Source organism: Barbus barbus, assembly GCF_936440315.1.
Source record: "Barbus barbus genome assembly, chromosome: 22".
NCBI lineage: Eukaryota > Metazoa > Chordata > Actinopteri > Cypriniformes > Cyprinidae > Barbus > Barbus barbus.
The window spans coordinates 29,273,297-29,293,934 of record NC_136750.1 but is presented as its reverse complement, the minus strand read 5'-3'; the positions used below and the strand labels follow the sequence as shown (position 1 = coordinate 29,293,934).

Below are 20,638 nucleotides of genomic sequence, written 5' to 3'. Positions count from 1 at the left end.
CAAAAGTGCAAACTCATTTTCTGCATTAAATGCTTATTATACATATGTTTTGTTTATGCATGTTCATCTAAATGTTTACTTTGGGACTAATTCTGTGTTTGTGTGCATGCATGTGTGTGTTTGTGTTTGTAGAAAAGTCTCCCTGCGTTGCGTCTGTCTCTCCTGAACAACCAGCAGTCTTTCATCCAGCCTCTGCAGCCCAACAAAACCAGCGTGACGCCGGTCCAGACGGCTGTCAGTGTGCGTCCGCACCAGCCCAACAGCACCACCGTACTGCCACAAGTATGTGCTGACCTCTCATCTTCTCTAATATGCTCCACTTGTCTCTTTTTCATTCATACAGTTCAGCAGAAACAATATATAACGTACCAAAACTAGTATCTGATATCTAACATAGGATATGTTTATTTAAAGAAGTAGATTTAAATACATTTTATATCATAAACATCTGAAAGGTGCTTCCGAAACATTCATTTAACATCTGAAAGGGAAATGTTCTATACTGTAAATGCCCTAAAAACACCCTAAAATACAGATGCAAGAAGCATCAGATAGACGTTTCCGTTATGTACATCTTGCTCTTATATGAATAAAAGAGTTTGAACTCAAAACTCCCGCTTTAGTCACCTAGAACTTTTATTGAAACCAAATAGTCTCATTCGAAAATCATAATCACAGCCATGTCCTGATTAACATATGACCGCACATATTTGCATAGCATGCTTATTCTGTATTTAAAAGCTGACTTGAAGCCATTGTTACTTATTTTACCTCCAAAGAGTAATTTTTATATTTTTGTTAATTTAGGTTTATTTATTTTTATTTTTATTTTTTCAAATGAAATATGTCATGTACTTGGCTGTTTAATTGATATATGAAATGTTTTTGAATTTTTAAATAATTTATTTAATGATTTTGAAAGTCTTTTCTGCTCACCAAGGCTGCACTTATTTGATGAAAAATAAAGTAAAAACAGTGAAATATTATTACAATTTAAAATAACTGTTTTCGATTATAATGAATTGTAAAATGTAATTTATTTCTGTGATCAAAGCTGAATTTTCAGCATCATTACTCCAGTTTTCCTTCAGAAACTCCTTCAGAAATCATGCTAATATGCTGATTTGCTGCTCTACTATAAATGTTGAACACAGTTGTGCTGATTAATATTTTTATGGAAGCTATGAAATTATGGAAATGTCTTTACTGTCTTTCTTACTGAAAACTAATTTCTTTAATTTTCTTAAAAAACAAAAACAAACTTACTGACCCCAAACATTTGACCATTAGTTAAAAAAGCTGAAAAACACAAATATAATTGTTAAGCTATATTGTCCAGCCCAGAGTGTGACGTGTTCATTGTATCGAATATTGACTGTGAGCTTGTCTTTGGCTCAGTCTGTGTCCTGTAGCCGTTCTGAGGTTTTCCGTATCTCCCCGAGGTTTGTAGGCTCTGAGCTGTAATGTAGCGACAGTGTGTCCGGGAAAAAGAAAACAAGTCAGAGAAATATGCAGGCGGAGGGAAAGTGGAATGGATGGATGGGATTTGCTCAGGGCGGCACTGAGGGACTCATGGGGGACGGAAGCATCTCTATTAGTGTTGTTCCTGTTTTTTGCCCCTCTCCTCACTTTGTCACTACCTTGTTTTCTTCCCCACTCTCTCTCTGTCTCTCTCTCTCTCTGATGTGCTTGGGAAATATTCAGCCTGTGTGTTTCAGACCACACCTAGATGCATTTTATTAATGCCCAGATTCACCTTCATGACAACATATGGTGTAATCATTTTCAATTCTGTGAATAAAGGACCTACATTTTAAAGTCTACATGAAATTAAATAGATTATTTCATTAATACACATTCTTAGTCTTATTATGCAAGTTACAAATATGTCACATTAACCCTATAAATCCCGACATATGAAATAATAGCCAGAAACATCCAATTGTTTGAAATGGAACAGTTGAACCTCAAAGTTGAGTATCATATATGATCCATCAGGGTTTTTTTTTGGCTCATATAGTATGATATAGGGAAAATATAGAGGAAAAAACAGCTGTTTTATTCAGAAGCCCGAACTGAGCAAAAAATGCTTTTTGGGGATGATGCTGATATTTATATGGCCAAAAAGTTGATGTAAAGAATGATGTTTGTTATATAAATCAATGAGATCTTTATACTTACATAAAATGATATAAATATCAGTCGTCACTCTGTATCCACAATAATATATCTTTATAATAATATATAATTTAAGATGAGATTTAAATGTTTAGTTTGATGATCAAAACATATAATGCAAGGCCACACAGTGATGATTGAGAGATGAAGAAATAAACGCTCCTCAGAAGATGTGAGATGTTTTGGAGGTCTTGTGAAGATCATTCCTCTGCTGAGGAACACTGAAAGTAAAAAAGTTCCTCAAAAGATCCTGATGATCAGATTTGAGACGCACTGATTTTTTTGGACAATAATTGATGGAGAATCAAGTAAAGCCGAGCTGCTTCAGTCCAATATGTGTTCATCTGGAAATATTACTTGCGTCTTAAAAACCAGATTTGACAGCAAAAAGACACGTGAAGCATGAGCTGAAGGTGGATGGTGTACAATTACACTAAAAGTCTAAACTATCAACTATGTAGATTGTGTGTGACAGGAACATTTTGATCATGATGATCATTTAGAGACTTTAGAAATGAATATATCAGTTATTAAATCTGAGGATGCTGCATGTCTATAAGTGCCAAACTGACTGATTGACTAGTTGTAGACTGTAAGACTGTTCAGATATTAATGTACAATGGAGTAAACCTTGTTTGTTTGTAGGGTATCAAGAGGGCAGTGGGTCCTGGAGGTCAGATACGGATGCCTGTGGTCATAACGCAGACGGTGCGAGCGACAGGTGAGCAAACACCTGAGACGCACAACACAGATGACCTTCACATCTAACAATCAGTCATTTATTCATTCATTCATCAGCTTTGCATGAAACTCCTGCCGTCTGATCACACACACACATACAGGTGTGTGCACACAGATTTGATCTGAGTCTTTCTGTTCCTGTCCATCATAGTCTGATCTGTTATATTTCAGCCCTTAGAGTGGATTTTCAGGGGGAAAGTTTCTAAAAATACCGTCTCCTGTAGCTGTGGGCTAAGAACATGCCTCTTAAAATCACGTTCAAGTGCACCCTGGCAGTCACTGTGTGTGTGTGTGTGTGTGTGTGTCGACACACTGAGGAGTGTATAGAGACAGACTGAGAGAAAAAATATAAAAAAACCAGAGAGATGCATGTAGACAAAAGCAGAGAATCAGTAAAAATGGCAGCTCGCCCTGTTGTTCTGTCTCTATTCGGGTGCATCTCATGAAACCTGTCAAGAAAATGCCCGGGTCATATTTCACCATAAAGTCAATTTGAAAAATTCAGAAATTATTATTTATTATTAATTTCTTTGGTTGCATTTTACTTGAAGCTTTTCTATATAATGCGGTATTTTTAATGCATTAATTATGCACCCTATAATAATTGTAACCATAGTTATAATACATTATACTACATATCGATTCAATGCATTAAAACACAACAAACAACATATTTCAGATATAGTATGGAATCTGCAAATATTATAATGCATTTTAATCTTGGTTGCAATTGTTTATGAAATGAATACCTATATAAAGCATTATACATGCAGAGTTCAAGTAAAGTGTTGCCATTATTAGTATTTATTATTATTATTATTATTTGAAAGGAAAATAAAACCTGTCCATCTCATTTTCATTATTGTAGTGCAATTTTTTTTAATATTATTTATTTTATAATTTTGTAATTTATACTCTATAGATTTAAAATCTGCATAATTTATAGATATATATTAATAATTTGTTTGATTTAATTTATAGATTATTTGTTTTATTGGCTTTATTTTTTGCTAATTAAATTTAATACATTTTTACAGTATAAATTACTCATTTAGAGTTACAAAAAACTATCCGGACATTACAGTAATGAGACTTTTGTGTTTAATTGTCAAGAAAATAATGTCACAAGAAAAAATAGGCTTCATGAGCTTTATGCAAAATAATGTGAAAAGTGACCGAGCGGAGCTGGTGAGGTGTGATGAAAATACATGTGTAAGTTCATGATAATGCTGTGTTGTCTTTTCCCAGGTGCTTTAGGGAAGCCTGCGGCGATCCAGACGGGCAAAAGCCCTACGGGTGTCACCATACAGCTCTCAGGAAACCAGAAAAACAAGCTGAATGACCCGGGGGGAGGCTCCTTCAGGTATGGGATGTGTGCTGTAATACCAGCCGCTGACAGACGAGAGCAGCCTTTCACCAGCCTGCTGCTGAGGACTGCTGCCGCTGGCTCGCATCCTCCTTATGCTTTCTTTTCTTTCTTGTTTGCCTGAAACTGTCGCTCAGAACGCCAGCGAGACTGAACACATGACAGTGCTTAACATGAAATAGCTCATGGCTTTAGTGTCCGGTTAACCGGACGGTGCTTTTTGGTAAGATCAATACAAGCTAAAATAACTTCAGTTGAACTCAGCATTAAAGTAATTACAATATTTGCAATATTTATTGAATTTAATATTTATATATGTGTAAATATAATAAAATATAAATAATAGAAGTATGTGTATGTGTGTATATATATATATATATATATATATATAGTAAATATGTGACCCTGGAGCACAAAAGCAGTCATAAGTAGCACGGGAATATTTGTGGGTCATTGTATGGGTCATAATTATCGAGTTCACGTTTATGCCAAAAAATCATTAGGATATTAAGTAAAGATCATGTTCCGTGAAGATATTTCCTACCATAAATATATCAAAACTTAATTTTTGATTAGTAATATGCATTGCTAAGAACTTCATTTGAACAACTTTAAAGGAGATTTTCTCAATATTTAGATTTTTTTGCACCCTCAGATTCCAGATTTTCAAATAGTTGTATCTCAGACAAATATTGTCCGATCATAACAAACCATACATCAATGGAAAGATTATTTATTCAGATTTCAGATAATGTATAACTCTCAATTAAAAAAAATGGACCCTTATGACTGGTTTTGTGGTCCAGGGTCACATATATAAGTATATTAAGTAAAAAACAACAACTTCTATTTGTATTTTTATTATATTGTATATAATATTTCATTTACCCAAAAATTATTTATTAATATTTTTATTTTTAGTCAACAATAAGAACACTGTTTTGTATAAATTTTGAATATAAAATATGATTAAGCAGTTTATGAATAGTTCATCTCGTTTAGTTTTTTCTCAGTATATCTTTGGTGTCTTGGTATTCATTCATAAATTATGGCTTTACAGTAAGACCTATAGTATTTGACTGAAACTGTGGTTATCAGGATAAATCGCATGATAGTTTCAGAGTTTATGAGACAAAGATATTGTGCAAATCTGAGAATGTGTGTGTTTTTGTGTTTGAATGTTGCAGTATCATATAAACAGACTTTAGTTGCTATACTGATGCAACATGATGCAGACTTCCAAAACAGCTTGTTTTGGCCAAATTCGCATGCATCCTAATGATAAATTTCACACTTCTAAGAGCCTGAAGTGCAATCAAGTGCTGGTTAAACTTGATTGGGATCAGTTGTGAATAATGTGAGCAGCACTATTTGTGTGGCACAGTGAGTTGCTACCTATGTAGGGCGTTTGATTTCAGGTTAAGGTTAAGGTTCCAGGTTAACTGCCTATGTAGAGTGTGAACAGAGGGTTTGTAAGAGAGCCGTTGTGTGTGTGTGTGTGTGTGTGTCACAGGTCACAGAGTTCACTGCTCTCTCTCTCTCTCTCTGCCCAGGGCTTCAGCCGCAGGCGCTGATTGATAAACCAATAAATCTTTAGCAGTGTAGCTAATTAAGCTGTCAGGTTTGCTTGGTACTGACGACCCTTTACCCAACAGCATGTTTCGTGACCATGATGATTTTGATTGGCTGTTCACCCATCGGGTAACACCAGATTCAGCTGGAAGCTGTCTTTTAACTTAGTTTAGTTAATACAACAAAAATTTGGCATAAAGACATCGTGACATTCAGTATTGCTGTTGCTCATAACGAACAACTCTAAGTGTTAAAATTTCACACACGACTCGTGTTAGTATTATTTATATACAATTCTAGTATTTATTAATATTTTTAATAGATTTTGTTTTTTTTTAGTTTATTCAGTTTGCATTTTAGTTTAGGTTTTAGCATGTTTATGTGCTTTTGCCATTTTTATTAGTTTTTTTAATATTTAAATATATCTAAAATTATATTTTATTACTTATTTCATTTAACAAACACAGTAAAACTTAATCTTGCATTTAAAGATTCAAATTAAAATGCAAACTGAAAAGACGAAAATAGAAAAAAGTAACATATTAAATATCAAAATATTTAGCTTTAATTTTATTTTTAGTAATTTAAGTGCTTCAATTTAAACATAGTCATTTCAATTTGTTGCCAAGGCAACTCTTCTAATTTTCAAGTTTTTGAAATTCACATTTTCATCTTATATTTATATTTTTGTAAACTTAATTTCATTTACCAACTATGTATTAATAGTTTTAATCAACAATAACAGCACAGAATTTTTTATGAATATTGAATATTTTGTATAATTAATTAATTAATTATAATTAAGTTAACAATTGATAATAAAAGCAATATGTTTAAAGTATAATGTTGATTTTGATTGTCGTTTCCAGTGCTTCATGAAATAAGTGGACCGTTTGATTCACTCAGTATTTTTCTGGTTAAAAATGATTAACTACTCGAAGATCAAGTATTTCAAATACTTATATTTGCTTCAAATGAACATTTTAATTAAATGGCTGGTGTGGTTAAAGGCATAAAACTAATCATTTCATATTTTTTTTAAAAATCTTTACAGTTTGCAAAATACTTCTGCAACCAAAAGCCCCTCATGTTCTTCACAGTTTTGGCAGGAACTTTAGTTACCATGGTAACTTTTTTGTAAAGGGATGCTGAATGGGGCTGATCATTGATGGCAGTAGAAAGATGAATGTGACACTAATAATACTCCTGACTTCTACAGCAAACTCTTGAGTTGCTCTTCTTCATTTCTGTGCTGTGTGGCGGCAGCTAGGCTAACATGCTAACTCTGCGCAGCGCTAATGGCCTCTGTCAGCTCCTGCCGCGGTGTCAGGACTCATAGACACCCTGGCCAGTCTGGGAGAGGCTCTGGCAGGGGGCGACGGGGCCGTACACACACACACACATGGGCGCGAGATGCCAGGGGGTCAATGTCAGAAACAGAGGTACAGACGCGGATGTAAATGAGAGCGGAGCGGAGTGAACTTTGACCTCTGTGACCGGAGACTTGAAGTTTTCAGCAGTGCCGCGGGCGCAGGAAACTCCTCTGCTAATGTGCTGTAATTAGGACACCGTTACCAAGGCAACAGGGAAAAAGGGAGAGAAACGATTGGGTGGAAGAGCTGCCAGTCACGCTTGACTAATAATGTTAACATAATATAAAGGATCAGTGTATTTGTATTCAGTATTTTGAATTAGCTTTTATTTTTTATTTTAATAAATTGTAATTTTCAATCAAGTTTTATTAACTTTTTGTGTTTTTTTATTAGTTTTATTAGTTTATTAGTTCTATTTAGCTTTATTTTTATTTCAGTTTTAATTCGAGTACTTTCTGTACTTCAACTTGCAGTGTTATTTTATTATTATTTATATCATATTTATAAGTTTATTAATATTTTGAATGAGCTTTTATGTGTTTTCATTTTAATTTTAGTTCATTTTTACTACTTTTATTAATTATATTTCTACGTAGCTTTAATTTATTTTTGTTTTAATTTGAGTACTGTTTGTACTTTTATTATTTATATGCTGTTATAGTTTTTATTCATATTTTGAAGGAGCTTTTTTTTTCAGCATCATTTTTTTATTTTTTTTATTTCTTATGCTTTTGTCATTTTTTTATTAGTTTATTTCTTAATATTTAAATTGAGCTGTAATTCATTTTATTTGTTTTAGTCATTTTAGCAGACCTACTTAAACTTTTTATTTCAGTTTATTAGCCTAGGCAAATTTTCATCTAATATTTATATTTAATTTAATTTCAGCTTGATTTCAATCACTGGAAATGATTTGAAAGAGTTTTAGTTTTGCACTGCGACCGATGGCTCAGTCAGAATGAAAAACAAATGATCTAATTAAGTGTAATCTGACTGAACTCTTTGTCTAATTACACAAGGTGGTGCAGGAAATCCGTTAAACATTAAACATCCCATAAACATCTGATTTCTTTCATATTCAGTGCATATGTGTCAAGGACAACTGCAGAGATGTTTTTGGAAGAGGAGCTGACATGGGGCTTATATGTTTACACCAGATGCACTGTTTCTAATTCTAATGTTTTGTTAAGTAAAGTCATCAAAATGAGAAGACAGCTTTCTGGTCATATTTTTAGATAAACTGGAAAGTCAAGCACATCAGTAAAGCAGCAGTAAATGCTGAGTTTCACTTCTTCAGTCAGCTGACTCTGTGACTTTGTCTAACAGAACTCGCATGCACATTCACGCTCTGCCATTCAAAAACATGTCCATGAGCATTTATTTTTTTATTTAATATGCACATTCCCATTGTTCATAACACATGTGATGCACATGGGTAGTTGACAAATAACATATCCAGAAACATTTATTTATTTATTGTTTGTTTGTTTGTCTCATGCTTATTCCCATTCTGTTCATAATACATGTGATGCACATGGGCGAAGCACAAAACATGTCTAGGAACATTTATTATATTTATTTACTTTAATTAATTTTTATTTTCTGACATGCATATTCTTTTTTTTTTATTTGTGTATCTATTTATTTATTTTTTGCATGCATGCATATTTCCATTCTGTTCAGAATATGTGTATTATGTATTTGACAAATAATATATCAGTGGACTTTTATATTTATTTATTACATTTTTATTTGATATTTAATAAAACATTTTCAATATTTAAATAAATATTTGTATATTATATATATATATATATATATATATATATATATATAATCAAATATATATTGATTATATATTTATTTAATCAAATAAATATATATATAAAATACCACTAATAGCTAATCAGTTTTTTTTTTGTTTTGTTTTTTGGTTGGTTCATTTCATCCTGTGGCGTCTTTCATTTAATGTAAGCTCTGAAAACCTGTATGAACAACTATGATCATAATAATACATTAAAAAAAAACAATGCAGTTTTTTTCAGTGTAAACATCACTGGCTGACTGTAGAATATCAAGTGCTAAACGAATATGCATTATTATGTTATTATTACTCTGAGTAGCTCTGAGATCAGACGGGCTGTGAGATCAGACTGATGCTAGTCTTGTATTGCAGAGACGATGATGACATCAACGATGTTGCGTCTATGGCTGGTGTGAACCTCAACGAGGAGAGCGCTCGTATTCTAGCGACCAACTCTGATCTGGTGGGAACGCACATCCGCTCCTGTAAAGACGAGGCCTTCCTGCCTGCAGGTCTGTTACACCGGCGTATACTGGAAACAGGTACAGTACCTCCACGACAAACACTCCTCAACCATGTGGCTTGTTTACAGTGCTAAATATTATAGAATTATATGAAAAGCTCTCACAAGGACACACAAACCCATCTGTGATGATGTGGAGTTATTCTGGAGAGCCTGGAGCTTTGAAACCTTCTCTGTTCTTGTGAATGTAGGCCAGTCCACGGTCGCTTTGGGCCAACAGGAGTGTGTCCTTTTTGTTCCACCAAACACTCGCAATCCTGAACGAGGAAATCTTTTACATTTCTTGTCTCTGGTGTTTCTAGTCAAATTTACATATTTTCTGAGCTGATAATACAACATTTAAGGATGTCACGATTCCTTGATTAAATACCGGAAGTGGCGCATTCCACGGATGAGAATCCATTAAAATCATTATTAGACTGCACAAAATATTAAAACAATTTAAAAATCATAATAAAGCATAGTGCTATTGTGAATTCACAAGGATGCGATTGAATTAAATTGAACTAAAAAAAACACACATCTTAGCAGTTACTATTGCGATTCGATATTACAATTTATTGTGATTTTTGTTTGCTTATTAAAGACTAGACAATGGGAAAAAGATCCGATTACTTGATTAATCATTAGAATAATTGCCCGATTACACAGTTACTAAAATAATCGTTAGTGACAGCCCTAACCAAGTTTTATTTATTTTAATTAAAAAGCACATGGCGCTATAGTTTATATTTTACAGTGCCGCAATGATGGTATTTTTGCAGTAACTGGGTGGATGGATGACATGAAGCGAATACAGAGTTGACATTTAAAAGATGTTTGTATAATACACAAAGTATCAGCAACACAGTATTTTAACCTAGGCACTGCAAGCCATGCTCGTTTTCTCTTGTCAGTGTTTGACACAGAATGCAAGGCATACGCTGCTGGACACGGACAGATTTGCTGGTTCGCAAAACAAGTACTGCACAGGAATTGCTTAAGTTTATTGCTGTTACTGTGGCAGCCAGCAACAGCACAGCTTAACCCTGTGCACATTTTAATATTTAGTTATACTGAAAAAGTTTCAGTTTAATTAATTCAATCAATCTTAACATGGGATACTGTAGAGACTGGAACATGACAGCATCCGAATGGAAGTTAGAATCCATTATGGCGCGCTCATGGGTTACTCAGGAAAAAGGTGGACATCAGAATTGCATTGATCTATTGGTGTCCCTAAAATGTTTTATATTTGTGGTTCTGCATCTTTTCAACTGGATCATAAACCGTCTTCGCATTGTTAAAGGGTCACAGCATGGAAAAATGGTCTCTGTCATGCTGTCGATTACCACAGAGAAATGTTCAGCTCATCCTTCTGTGTTTGTGTAAATAACAAAAAGAAAAGCACTTGGCAATGACCGCTTGTAATGAAAGCTGAATGTTTGTCCGCCTAGATTTCCATCGTATCCGCATATCTGTCAACACGCTTATTTAACCTGGAACATTCCTCAACATATGACCACCAACATTTATATTCAAACAAATGCTAGAATATACACTACCATTCAAAGGTTTGGGGTCAGTAAGACTTTTTATGAAAGAAATAAACACTTTTTTTTTTAGAAAGACTCTGTAAATTGACCAAAAGTGACAGTAAAGACATTTATTATGCTACAAGAGATTTCTATTTCCAATAAAAGCTGTTGTTTTGAACTTTCTATTCATCAAAGAATCCTGAAAAATAAAATGTAGCACAGTTTCCACAAAAAATGTGAAGCAGCACAACTGTTTTTAACATTGATAATAATCAGAAATGTTTCTTGAGCAGTAAATCAGTATATTAGCATGATTTCTGAAGACTGGAGGAATGATGCTGAAAATACAGCTTTGATCACAGAAATAAATTACATTTTAACACATTCACATAAAATACATTGTTTTAAATTTTCACAGTTTTTACAGTATTTTTGATCATATAAATGTAGCCTTGGGGTGCAGAACCAATTTTTTTTTTAAAAACATAAAAAAAATCAGGAAATCCAACCCCAAACTAAATAAAATGTAGTATTAAGCTAATTTTTCGCAATGATTTTCACATCAGTTCAGCTAAGTACAATTTTTCTCACAAAATGCAACTATCATTTGATGTAACATTTCCAGACTAGAATCGTATGGCTTGAAGTTCTTTCCTCACAAACTAGTTTAAACTAGATGTACAGTGCTTGTTCTGTCACCCTTGTGTTCGCTACACATTAGATCTCAGTTAAGCGTCAGAAGCTCTAGGGCATCTGTTTTACCGCGCGCTAGCGTGGCCGTCGAGCTGTCGCTGGGAGCATCGTGTGCGTTAGAAACGAGTAATTCTTCTCAAAGGTGGAGGCGTGTGTGTAGGAGGACGAAGCGCCCCCTGCTGGGCCGTGGCGGAGCGGCGGTGTGGTGTGGTGTCGTTGATGGGCTGCTGGAGAACTCGTAGGTGACAGAGAACCAAGGGAGGCACAAATCCTGCCAGCTCGGCTCAATCTGAGAGAAACTCACACACACAACCCAACAAAACTCCTGAAAGCCCTGATTCACCCTCAAACACAAAGATCACATCCATTAAACTCGCTCATGCTATATTAAACGGTTATCCTGTATATTACTTTTCCTCAACATCAAAGCGGAAATTGCAGCCTTTGCACTTTGTGTGAGCAGTCTTAGTCCAGACAGTAGAGCATGATGCTATAATGCCAAGGCCATGGCTTCTTTTTGTAAAAACTTAAATGTCAAAAAACAAAACAAAAAAACATTAGTGAACAAAAACATGGGGGTGGGGGGGATATAGATAATGCAATACTGTTTTTTTTCTGGTAAAACCTATATTTCAACAAAAATACAACTTTAAAGGAAAAAAAAAAACAAGTAGATGGATGCAGAAAAAAATAGTTCATGGGTTCAGTTCCTTTGGAATGCTATTATTTTTTTTTGTTGCAAAGCTTAAATTTGTAACATAAAAAGTAACATCAGAGAACAAAAGGTAGCATAAGTGAGGAAAAATTAAAATACATTTTATAAAAGTTACAGTTTATTTAAAAATTGTTGTATAATGTAAGATGTTTTTTAAAGCTTTTTAACTGGAGGAGTTTTTTAAGTGATGATAATAGTAAATGTAAATACAGTTGGGTTTAAACTGAAGGTGTTTACCCATCATAAAAGGAAGTTTAAGACATCATCTAACACCTTATATCCACCTTGAATGCAATGTTAGTCACTCTGGATAAAGCATGTATCAAATGCATAAATGCACATGTATTTGCAGTATATGTTGTTCATGTATGTTGCCTTAAAAGGACCAAGCCTGCCAAATGAAGACTCCAGCTGCGTCTGTGAGGACTTCTGGTCTATCTGGAGTGTCTCATGTAAACCGTGTCAGATCAGAGCTGACCTGCAGGGACTGAAGTCTGTCCACCGCTGCTCTCTTTTACGACAGATTGTTTATAGGTGACGGGAAGGAAAAGTTGATTTTGATGCTTCTAAGTTTTAAAACACTGCTAAACCTGCATGAAGAGATATACAGATCATTTTATTCTCTAGGAAAGCAGCTTGTTATTTTATTCTTTTATGGAAATTTTGTAGAACGGAAATTCTTTGTAGAACAGTTCATCTGAATGCTTCCAGTGGCCTTAAGAAACTCCTCATGTTTTGACTTTTCCAAGAGGTTTTCAGCATTTCTTTTTCCTGTTTTTATAAAAAAGATCTCGTTTGGCGTCATTAAGGACACTTTCAGCACGTTTAGCGGCTGATTTAAATAATTGGTGTGATTTTCTTAAAATAACAGTGGAAGGAGAACTTATGTTAATAGCAAATTAAAGATGGGGTTGTTGTAGATAGAAGCGCTCTGAAGGTTTGCAGCGCTCTTTAGAAACTCTGGTGCTAATTATCCTTTAAAGTAAAAGTCGTCATCTCATGTGAAAGAGCTGCTTTTCTTTTCCCCTTTATTTTTTTCATAGGAAAGAATAATCACAGATTAAATCACAGTATTATTCTAATGAAAAGAGATAAGTTCTATTATATCTCAGATGTTTCTTATAATAAAAAGACACCCGTAATCTTTTATTTTTCTTAAAAATGTCTCAAGCTGTGCTCAGATTTGCCCAGTATCTGCAATCAAAATATCTCAATAGGAGCTCAGACATTCCTCCAGTATCAAATGATCAGCTGCTATCCATGTTCATTTTATAGATCTATACATTGTGTCTGTTTTTATGTTTCTTAAGAATTTTTTTAGGAGCGACAGAGTTGCTTAAGTCTCTTGAGCTCTTCTGGATGGTTGGATCAGCTTTGCTGACCTTCCAAACCACAGAGGCTCATCCAAACCCATTACACTGTAATATCAGGAAATCAGGTCTGAAAACGAGTCACGGGAGTGAGAAAACATCCTCTCCACATATTTGCGTTTTAAATGCAGGTTGTGTCGGTTCATCATAACAACCCTTTGTGGTTTCAACACACATTGGACCTTTTTGTAGAAGATTTATAAGAAAGGACAGATTTAATTTTCTCTTGTTGAACTTCCTTCCAAACATCTGTGTGGTGATGTGTTTTGTTTGATTATTGATGTTTTCGTAACATCTGCATCTGTGTCTTTCTTGTTTCAGCGAAGAGGTTTGGAGTGACGGACATACCGCTGGAGGCTGTGAACTTCATCTCTCACGCCACCCAGTCCAGATTACGGACGGTGCTGGAGAAAGTTTCCTCCATCGCCCAGCACCGAATGGACTCGTGTAAGGTACGAGATGTGTGGAAGACATGCTTTTATTTATGTATAGTTACTTTTGAAAGTAATGTATTACAATATTTGCATTACTCCATACAAAAGTAACGACTTAGTTACTTTTTATGGAAAGTAATGCATTATGTTACTTTTGCGCTACTTTTTGTCATCTGGGCAGGACATCTGGTTTGTTTTTTATATAAAAGTTATATTTTTGGCAAAGGTAAAAGTGCTTTCACACTAAAAGTGAAATGAATAAGCCTGAGGCTGAAGGAAATGTACATTCACATTTAATGCATTACTTCATTAGTTACTTGAAAAAAGTAATCTGATTACGCAACTCGCGTTACTTATCGACACTGTTTATATATATATATATATATATATATATATATATATATATAGACTCTAAAAAACACTGGGTTAAAAACAACCCAATTTGGGTTGTTTTAACCCAAGGGCTGGGTAAATATTGGACAGAACACATTTGGAGTTAATTTTATCCAAAACCCAAATTGGGTTATTTTTTTTAACCTATCATAATGGGTTGATTCATTTTTAATATAATACTAGCTTATTTTTTACTTAATACATGAAATAATGTTTACAGATTAACTTAAATCCCTGTGTTTCAATCATAGCCGAAATATAATGCGACTGCCTCCATAATCTTCCCAAAAACAAACAGTAAACAGTTCTGAGGAAATATTTTAACATTTTGTATTCTGTATGTTTATGAATAAAATGTCATTTATGCAAAGCATCAGGCTTTTCCATCACTCAATAAAACAGACGCGAGCGACACTCGTTTAGGTGATTCACAACGCGCGCCTGTATGTTGCTCTGCATAAAATTTAACGATATACAGCACAGTAGCAATTTTATATATAAAATAAAATGTACACAAACCTGTATTTTACCGAAGAAATGCATCAATTCGATGGTGCTTAGAACAGTTTTCTCCAGAAGAGGACGCAAAATAACTCAATCGCTGTATTACGTCTGAAACAGGATCTGAGTAACACAAAATCTACCCAAACATTGGGTTGTTGTGTCCGACCCATGGGTAACACTAAAAACCACTCAAACATTGGGTTGTTACATTTGACCCAGGAGCTGGGTAACACAAAAACTACCCAAAAAACCTCCCTAAAAAACCCAGCATTTGGGTTAAAAAAATAACCCAGGATTTTTTATAGTGTATATATGTTGCTGTAAATAGTTTTCTACAAAGGACACTAATGTCATCCGACAGTCACAAACACACATTATTTAATTTGTCTGCTCACAGCAAAAACTAATCATCAGTTTAACATCATTATCATGAAAATCATTTAGCCTGTTCAACACTTTAAACATCTGAACAGAGAAACTATGATTTATTGAGGAACACGCTACATAAAGTTCTATATGTTAAAATTAGTTCCATGAAGTTAGGTATTTATTTGTCTTTTTATCTGTGTATACAACACCCTAACAACCATCCAGAACACCCTTGCAGCTGCCTAGGGATGCCCAAGAAATACCATAGCAACCACCGTGTATACTCTAGCAACTGTCTAGCAACACCTAAGAAACCACCCAGAAAGCCCTAGAACCCATCTTGATCACCCTAGCAACCACGTAACAATGCCCTGGAAACCACCTAGGAACACCATAGCAACCACCCACTCAAACATTCAAGAAACCATCCGCGTTGCCTAGTGATAACCCTGGCAATGCCCTAGCAACCACTTACAACAGCCTAGAAACTAATCCCATCACTGTAGCTTAGTAACACCTTAGCAACCACCCAAAATGCCCTAGAAACCCTTTGGAACACCCTAGCAACCATATAGAACTTCTTGGCTGCACTCTATAGCAACCACCCAGAAAGCCCTAGCAACCATCGAGAGTAACCTAGCAACCACCCACATCACCTTAGCAACAGCTTGCAACACCCAAGTAACCATCTTGGACATCCTAGCAACTGCCTAGCAACACTCTAGCAACCACTCACAACAGGCTAGCAATAACCTAGCAACAACCTTGAACACCTTAACACCTTCACTGCCTAGCAGTTCCCTAGCAACCAAACAGAACTCCTTAGCAGCACCCTAGCAACAGCCTTGAAAGACCCAAGCAACCAACCAGAATATCCTAGAAACATTCTGAACAACCTAGCAATTCCCTAGCAACCACAAGTAGGACATCCTAGGATTGACTTAAAGGGTTAGTTCACCCAAAACTAAAAATTAGCCCATGTTTTACTCACCCTCAAGGCATCCTAGGTGTATATGACTTTCTTCTTTCAGATGAGTCCAATCAAAGTTATATTAAAAATTGTCCTGGCTCTTTCTAGCTTTGTAATGGCATGGGCGGGTGTTTTTGTTCAACAGTCCAAAAGTAGTCAAATAAAGTGCACGCATCCATTTGGGTTGTTTTAACCCAAGGGCTGGGTAAATATATAAAGCAATCACTTATCTGTCTAACTGGCTGTTTTGCTGAAAAACTTGTCTGGTTTGCTAAAGTTAGTCTTGATAAACTTTCTGGTTGCATGTATTGTATTGTTAGGTCACTTTGCATGTCTATGTGTGGAGCTTTAATGTTTAAATGAATTAGATATATGCATATTTTTGTCTGAATTTGTAAACAATTCAGTATTCAAACCCACAGCCAGAGAGTCCGACACGCACTTTCCCCGCATCGCATAAAACGTAGCGCTCTTTCAAGAGACTCGCATTAACGGGAACCCAGAACAAACCCACAAAGGAGGAAAAGCAGGTGGCGGAGCGCTTTAAAAGCTGTTTATTTGTGTACATGGTGAGTAGTTTAGCAGAGAGGAATGCATTCACGGACGCACGTTTTGTTTTTCTGTTTTTCTGTTTGGTGTGTGTTGTGGCTTTTTTGTTGCATCTGCCGCTCTCCGCGTGCTGCTTCATAAATGAGCCGTATGAGACGTGCCTGTGTGAAGAAACTGACATCAGCAAAAAACAACAGCGTCCTGAAAGAGGCACGGCTGACTTCATAGCCAACAAAGGACAGGAGAGACGGAGGCAGGGATGAGAGGAGAGACGAGCTCGTCAGAAAATGAAAAGAGGCAAGGGTAGCACAGGAAGTGCACAAAACATCGAGGTCGCTTTCTGAAGTAAACATGTTTTTTGCGCTCGTCCCGTAAACTTCCGTCTCACCTGCCTAAGAAGAAAGTTTTCATCGTGATTGAGTCATAAACACTCATAAATAAGTTAAAATGTGTATCAAAACTTCTCCTGGCCTCTTTCTCTCTGCAGGAAGACGAGTGGTACGAGCAGTCGTCAGATGTGCGCTCACAGCTCAAGTTTTTTGAGCAGCTGGAACGGATGGAAAAGCAGAGGAAAGATGAGCGAGAACGAGAGATTCTCCTCAGAGCGGCGAAGGTAACCTGGCACCTCGTAATCTCAGATCCATAAACATTAATGATGGGATCTCAGCTGCAGAACAACAGAAATTCTGCACCTTGCTACAAACTGGATAAATAAATGGGTTAGATTGGCCACGCTTGTTAATTTAAGTTATTGTATTAACCACAAACCGTCTTTGCTTAATAAGCTAAAAAAGTCACTTGTATCAGTTCTAAAATCTATAGACATCTGCTTATTGAAATTGACTAAATATTGCGTAAAATTAGTGGCATCATTAAACTGTATTATGTTTATTGACATTCAATTGTCCTTTAGCCATCCTGATCGCAAGATTTCAGTGTCTTCACTGATCATATCAGTCAGACCCATAAACCAATGAACCTTAAAAATTCATTTAGCATCAGGATTTCCCAAACTAGGGTTGAATTAAAAAAAGGTAAAAATTAAAACAATTAAATAATTTAAAAACAAAAACAATCAAATAAAACACTTACAAAATGTTTTTTTTTTTTTTTTTAGTATTATTTAATATTTATTTATTTTAAAATATTTTTTATTGTTTTACCTGCATGTCATGTGATCATTGACCAACATCAGACCATGACATGTGAATATACTGGTAAATTATAGAAGTTTTAACTTAAAATGCCAGGTGGAGTCAATATTTAGGTCAAAATGGCGCATCTGACAAAAAAAGTTAGGGAATCCCGTCTATAGATCGATCAGGTTTTTATAAAACACCAGCCAAGAAGATTGTTGAACCACATTTTGGGCTGGTGTTATTTCAGATATTTTACATTAAGAAGTAAATTTGTCATTATCAGATGCCTGAAATTTGCAATAAATCTGGGATTTTCATTGCTTTGTCATCTCGACTAAAGCCTAAAACGACCAGGAAGCCCCTGATAACCCCAAAAGACAGATTTTCCAATTAAAGAGGCGATTGCGTCCACTCTGCCCTGCGCCCATCGCCCCGAGCGGCACAGTGAAACAGTTCGGCTCGTTTCCGTCATTAATTCATTTAGCTCAGAGACGATGACCCGCCGTAAAGACCCCCTCGCACGTCCGAGTCTCGCCTCCCTTCGGCCTAATGGCGTTATTATGCCGTAGCGCGCAAGATTATATCTCCCAAAACGAGACAGTTTAGCTCATACACGAGCGCGAATGGCCACGCCGACCTCCGTGACTTTGGGCCGGGATGAGACGTTACGCAAGCTGAAGTATCTCAGTTGTGAGGGATTTCAACTCCGCTGAAGCCTAAAATGCAATCAGGGAAACATGCTTATGTGTTTCCAGCTCGAATGCATTGTAAACGAGTCGTCTGTAGCTCTCTGAGCTCAATAAATCATTGCCAGTCTGGAAACTATGAATGAATGAATATTGACAGACAGAACAAACAAATCTTGTTTTATTTTGGGTTGAGATCATTCTGTGGGAGCATTGGATTGTGTCCTTGTGTTCTCGCTCTGCATCTTTAAGCTCAGCGTGATTTGACCCCTTAAACATGAACCTACTAAAATAAATCTCATCGTCCATTTCAAATATGACTGGAGTCTTCGGGGACGAGCACGAGGACCAGGGGCCAAACGCATTACTCTCAGCCGAGATAGCGACCAGTACGTGAACCGCCTGATATATTTAAAACCAATTAGCGGCGAAGAAGGGCACAGTACTGCCGCCCCTCTCCTCGCCGAGAGAGAGTGAGTTAGGAGACGTTCTCATGGGGCAATTAAAAAAAGACCTAAACACAAAGCCCTCAGGATCACACGCACACACCTCACACATCTCTCTCTCTTTAAAAGAGACCAAATGAGAGTAAAATCACACAAGGCCACGATTAAATGCTTCAGCAGAGAGATTTACCCTCTCTGACCACACACACACAAACCCAAAGACACAAGCAGGAAGAGAGAGCTGCAGGGATGACGTATTTTAGCATCACCCTGGACCGGATTTTTCCATTGGCTTTTAGATTATTGCAGAAAATAAGCTCTGTGACCAACAAACGTTCATGATTCTTACACATTCCCTTCATCAAGATAATCACCACCACTAAGCTTCTGACAGCTCTTTCAGGCAAGACGCTATAGGCAAAAACATTGTTCGTGCAACAGTCAGTTTTTAGATTTTTGGAAAAGAAAAATACACTGTGAAGTGTTTATTTTATTTCACTTTTTACAGTACATACAGTACATCTTTAAAGACTATTTAAGGGTATTTCTGATTTGTTTGATACTGTAAAATAAAATGGGAGAATATCTTGAGCTTACAGGCCTTGCATTGAATCAAAAACCCATTTAAAAAACCTGACTTTGGCATGATGGAACTGGAAAAATCCTATTTTCTGGGTTGTAGGACTCATTCCTGTTGCACTTTGTGACGAAAGGGCCACTAGATGCATGTTTGGGTTGCAGACCACTTTTATAGTTTTGCCACAAACACACAAACAAATTTGAGTAATTGTTTAATTTTTGACATTTGTATGCACACACACACACTGATGATTCTCGATTGCACCTGCATTTGTAACTGTGTGTGCGTGCATGTATTTTGTCTTTTGATTAGTAGTTGCCTGTGGCTGTGTGTGTGTGTGTGTTTGGAGGGAACAGCCTGCGGGTGTAGAATCACTCACCGCTGAACACACACACACACACACACACACACACTCCGTCCTTGACACATCAGATCTGCCCTCGTTTGTCCGCAACTATTTTAGTGCGGCAGATGAAGTGAGCTCATGACACGCTCTCACCTACCGTCTGCCCATCTCTCCCTCCATCCTTCCTTCTGCCCATCCTCCCTCCATCTCTCTCTCTCTCTTTCTCTCCCAGAGTCGCTCGCGGCAAGAAGATCCAGAACAAGCCCGTCTGAAGCAGAAAGCAAAGGAGGTGAGGCTTCCATCATTACCACTGACATTTCAAGGCTCCCGCAGATTAATTTTTTATGCTGTGCTACATATGTAATGCCAT

At 36.1% G+C, this 20,638-nt stretch overlaps 1 protein-coding gene across 2 annotated transcripts in view; it reads left to right on the top strand.

Annotated features, from left to right (window-relative positions):
- LOC306888106 (transcription initiation factor TFIID subunit 4-like) overlaps window positions 1-20,638 on the top strand; it is a 91,934-nt gene that overhangs the window by 19,482 nt on the left and 51,814 nt on the right. For both annotated transcript variants that reach the window (XM_079446252.1, XM_079446251.1), the window contains 7 exons: window positions 133-282; window positions 2,824-2,899; window positions 4,168-4,282; window positions 9,407-9,576; window positions 14,174-14,304; window positions 17,559-17,684; window positions 20,501-20,557. In XM_079446252.1, coding sequence (XP_079302378.1) covers window positions 133-282; window positions 2,824-2,899; window positions 4,168-4,282; window positions 9,407-9,576; window positions 14,174-14,304; window positions 17,559-17,684; window positions 20,501-20,557 — 825 coding nt within the window. The remainder of the gene's footprint in view (window positions 1-132; window positions 283-2,823; window positions 2,900-4,167; window positions 4,283-9,406; window positions 9,577-14,173; window positions 14,305-17,558; window positions 17,685-20,500; window positions 20,558-20,638) is intronic.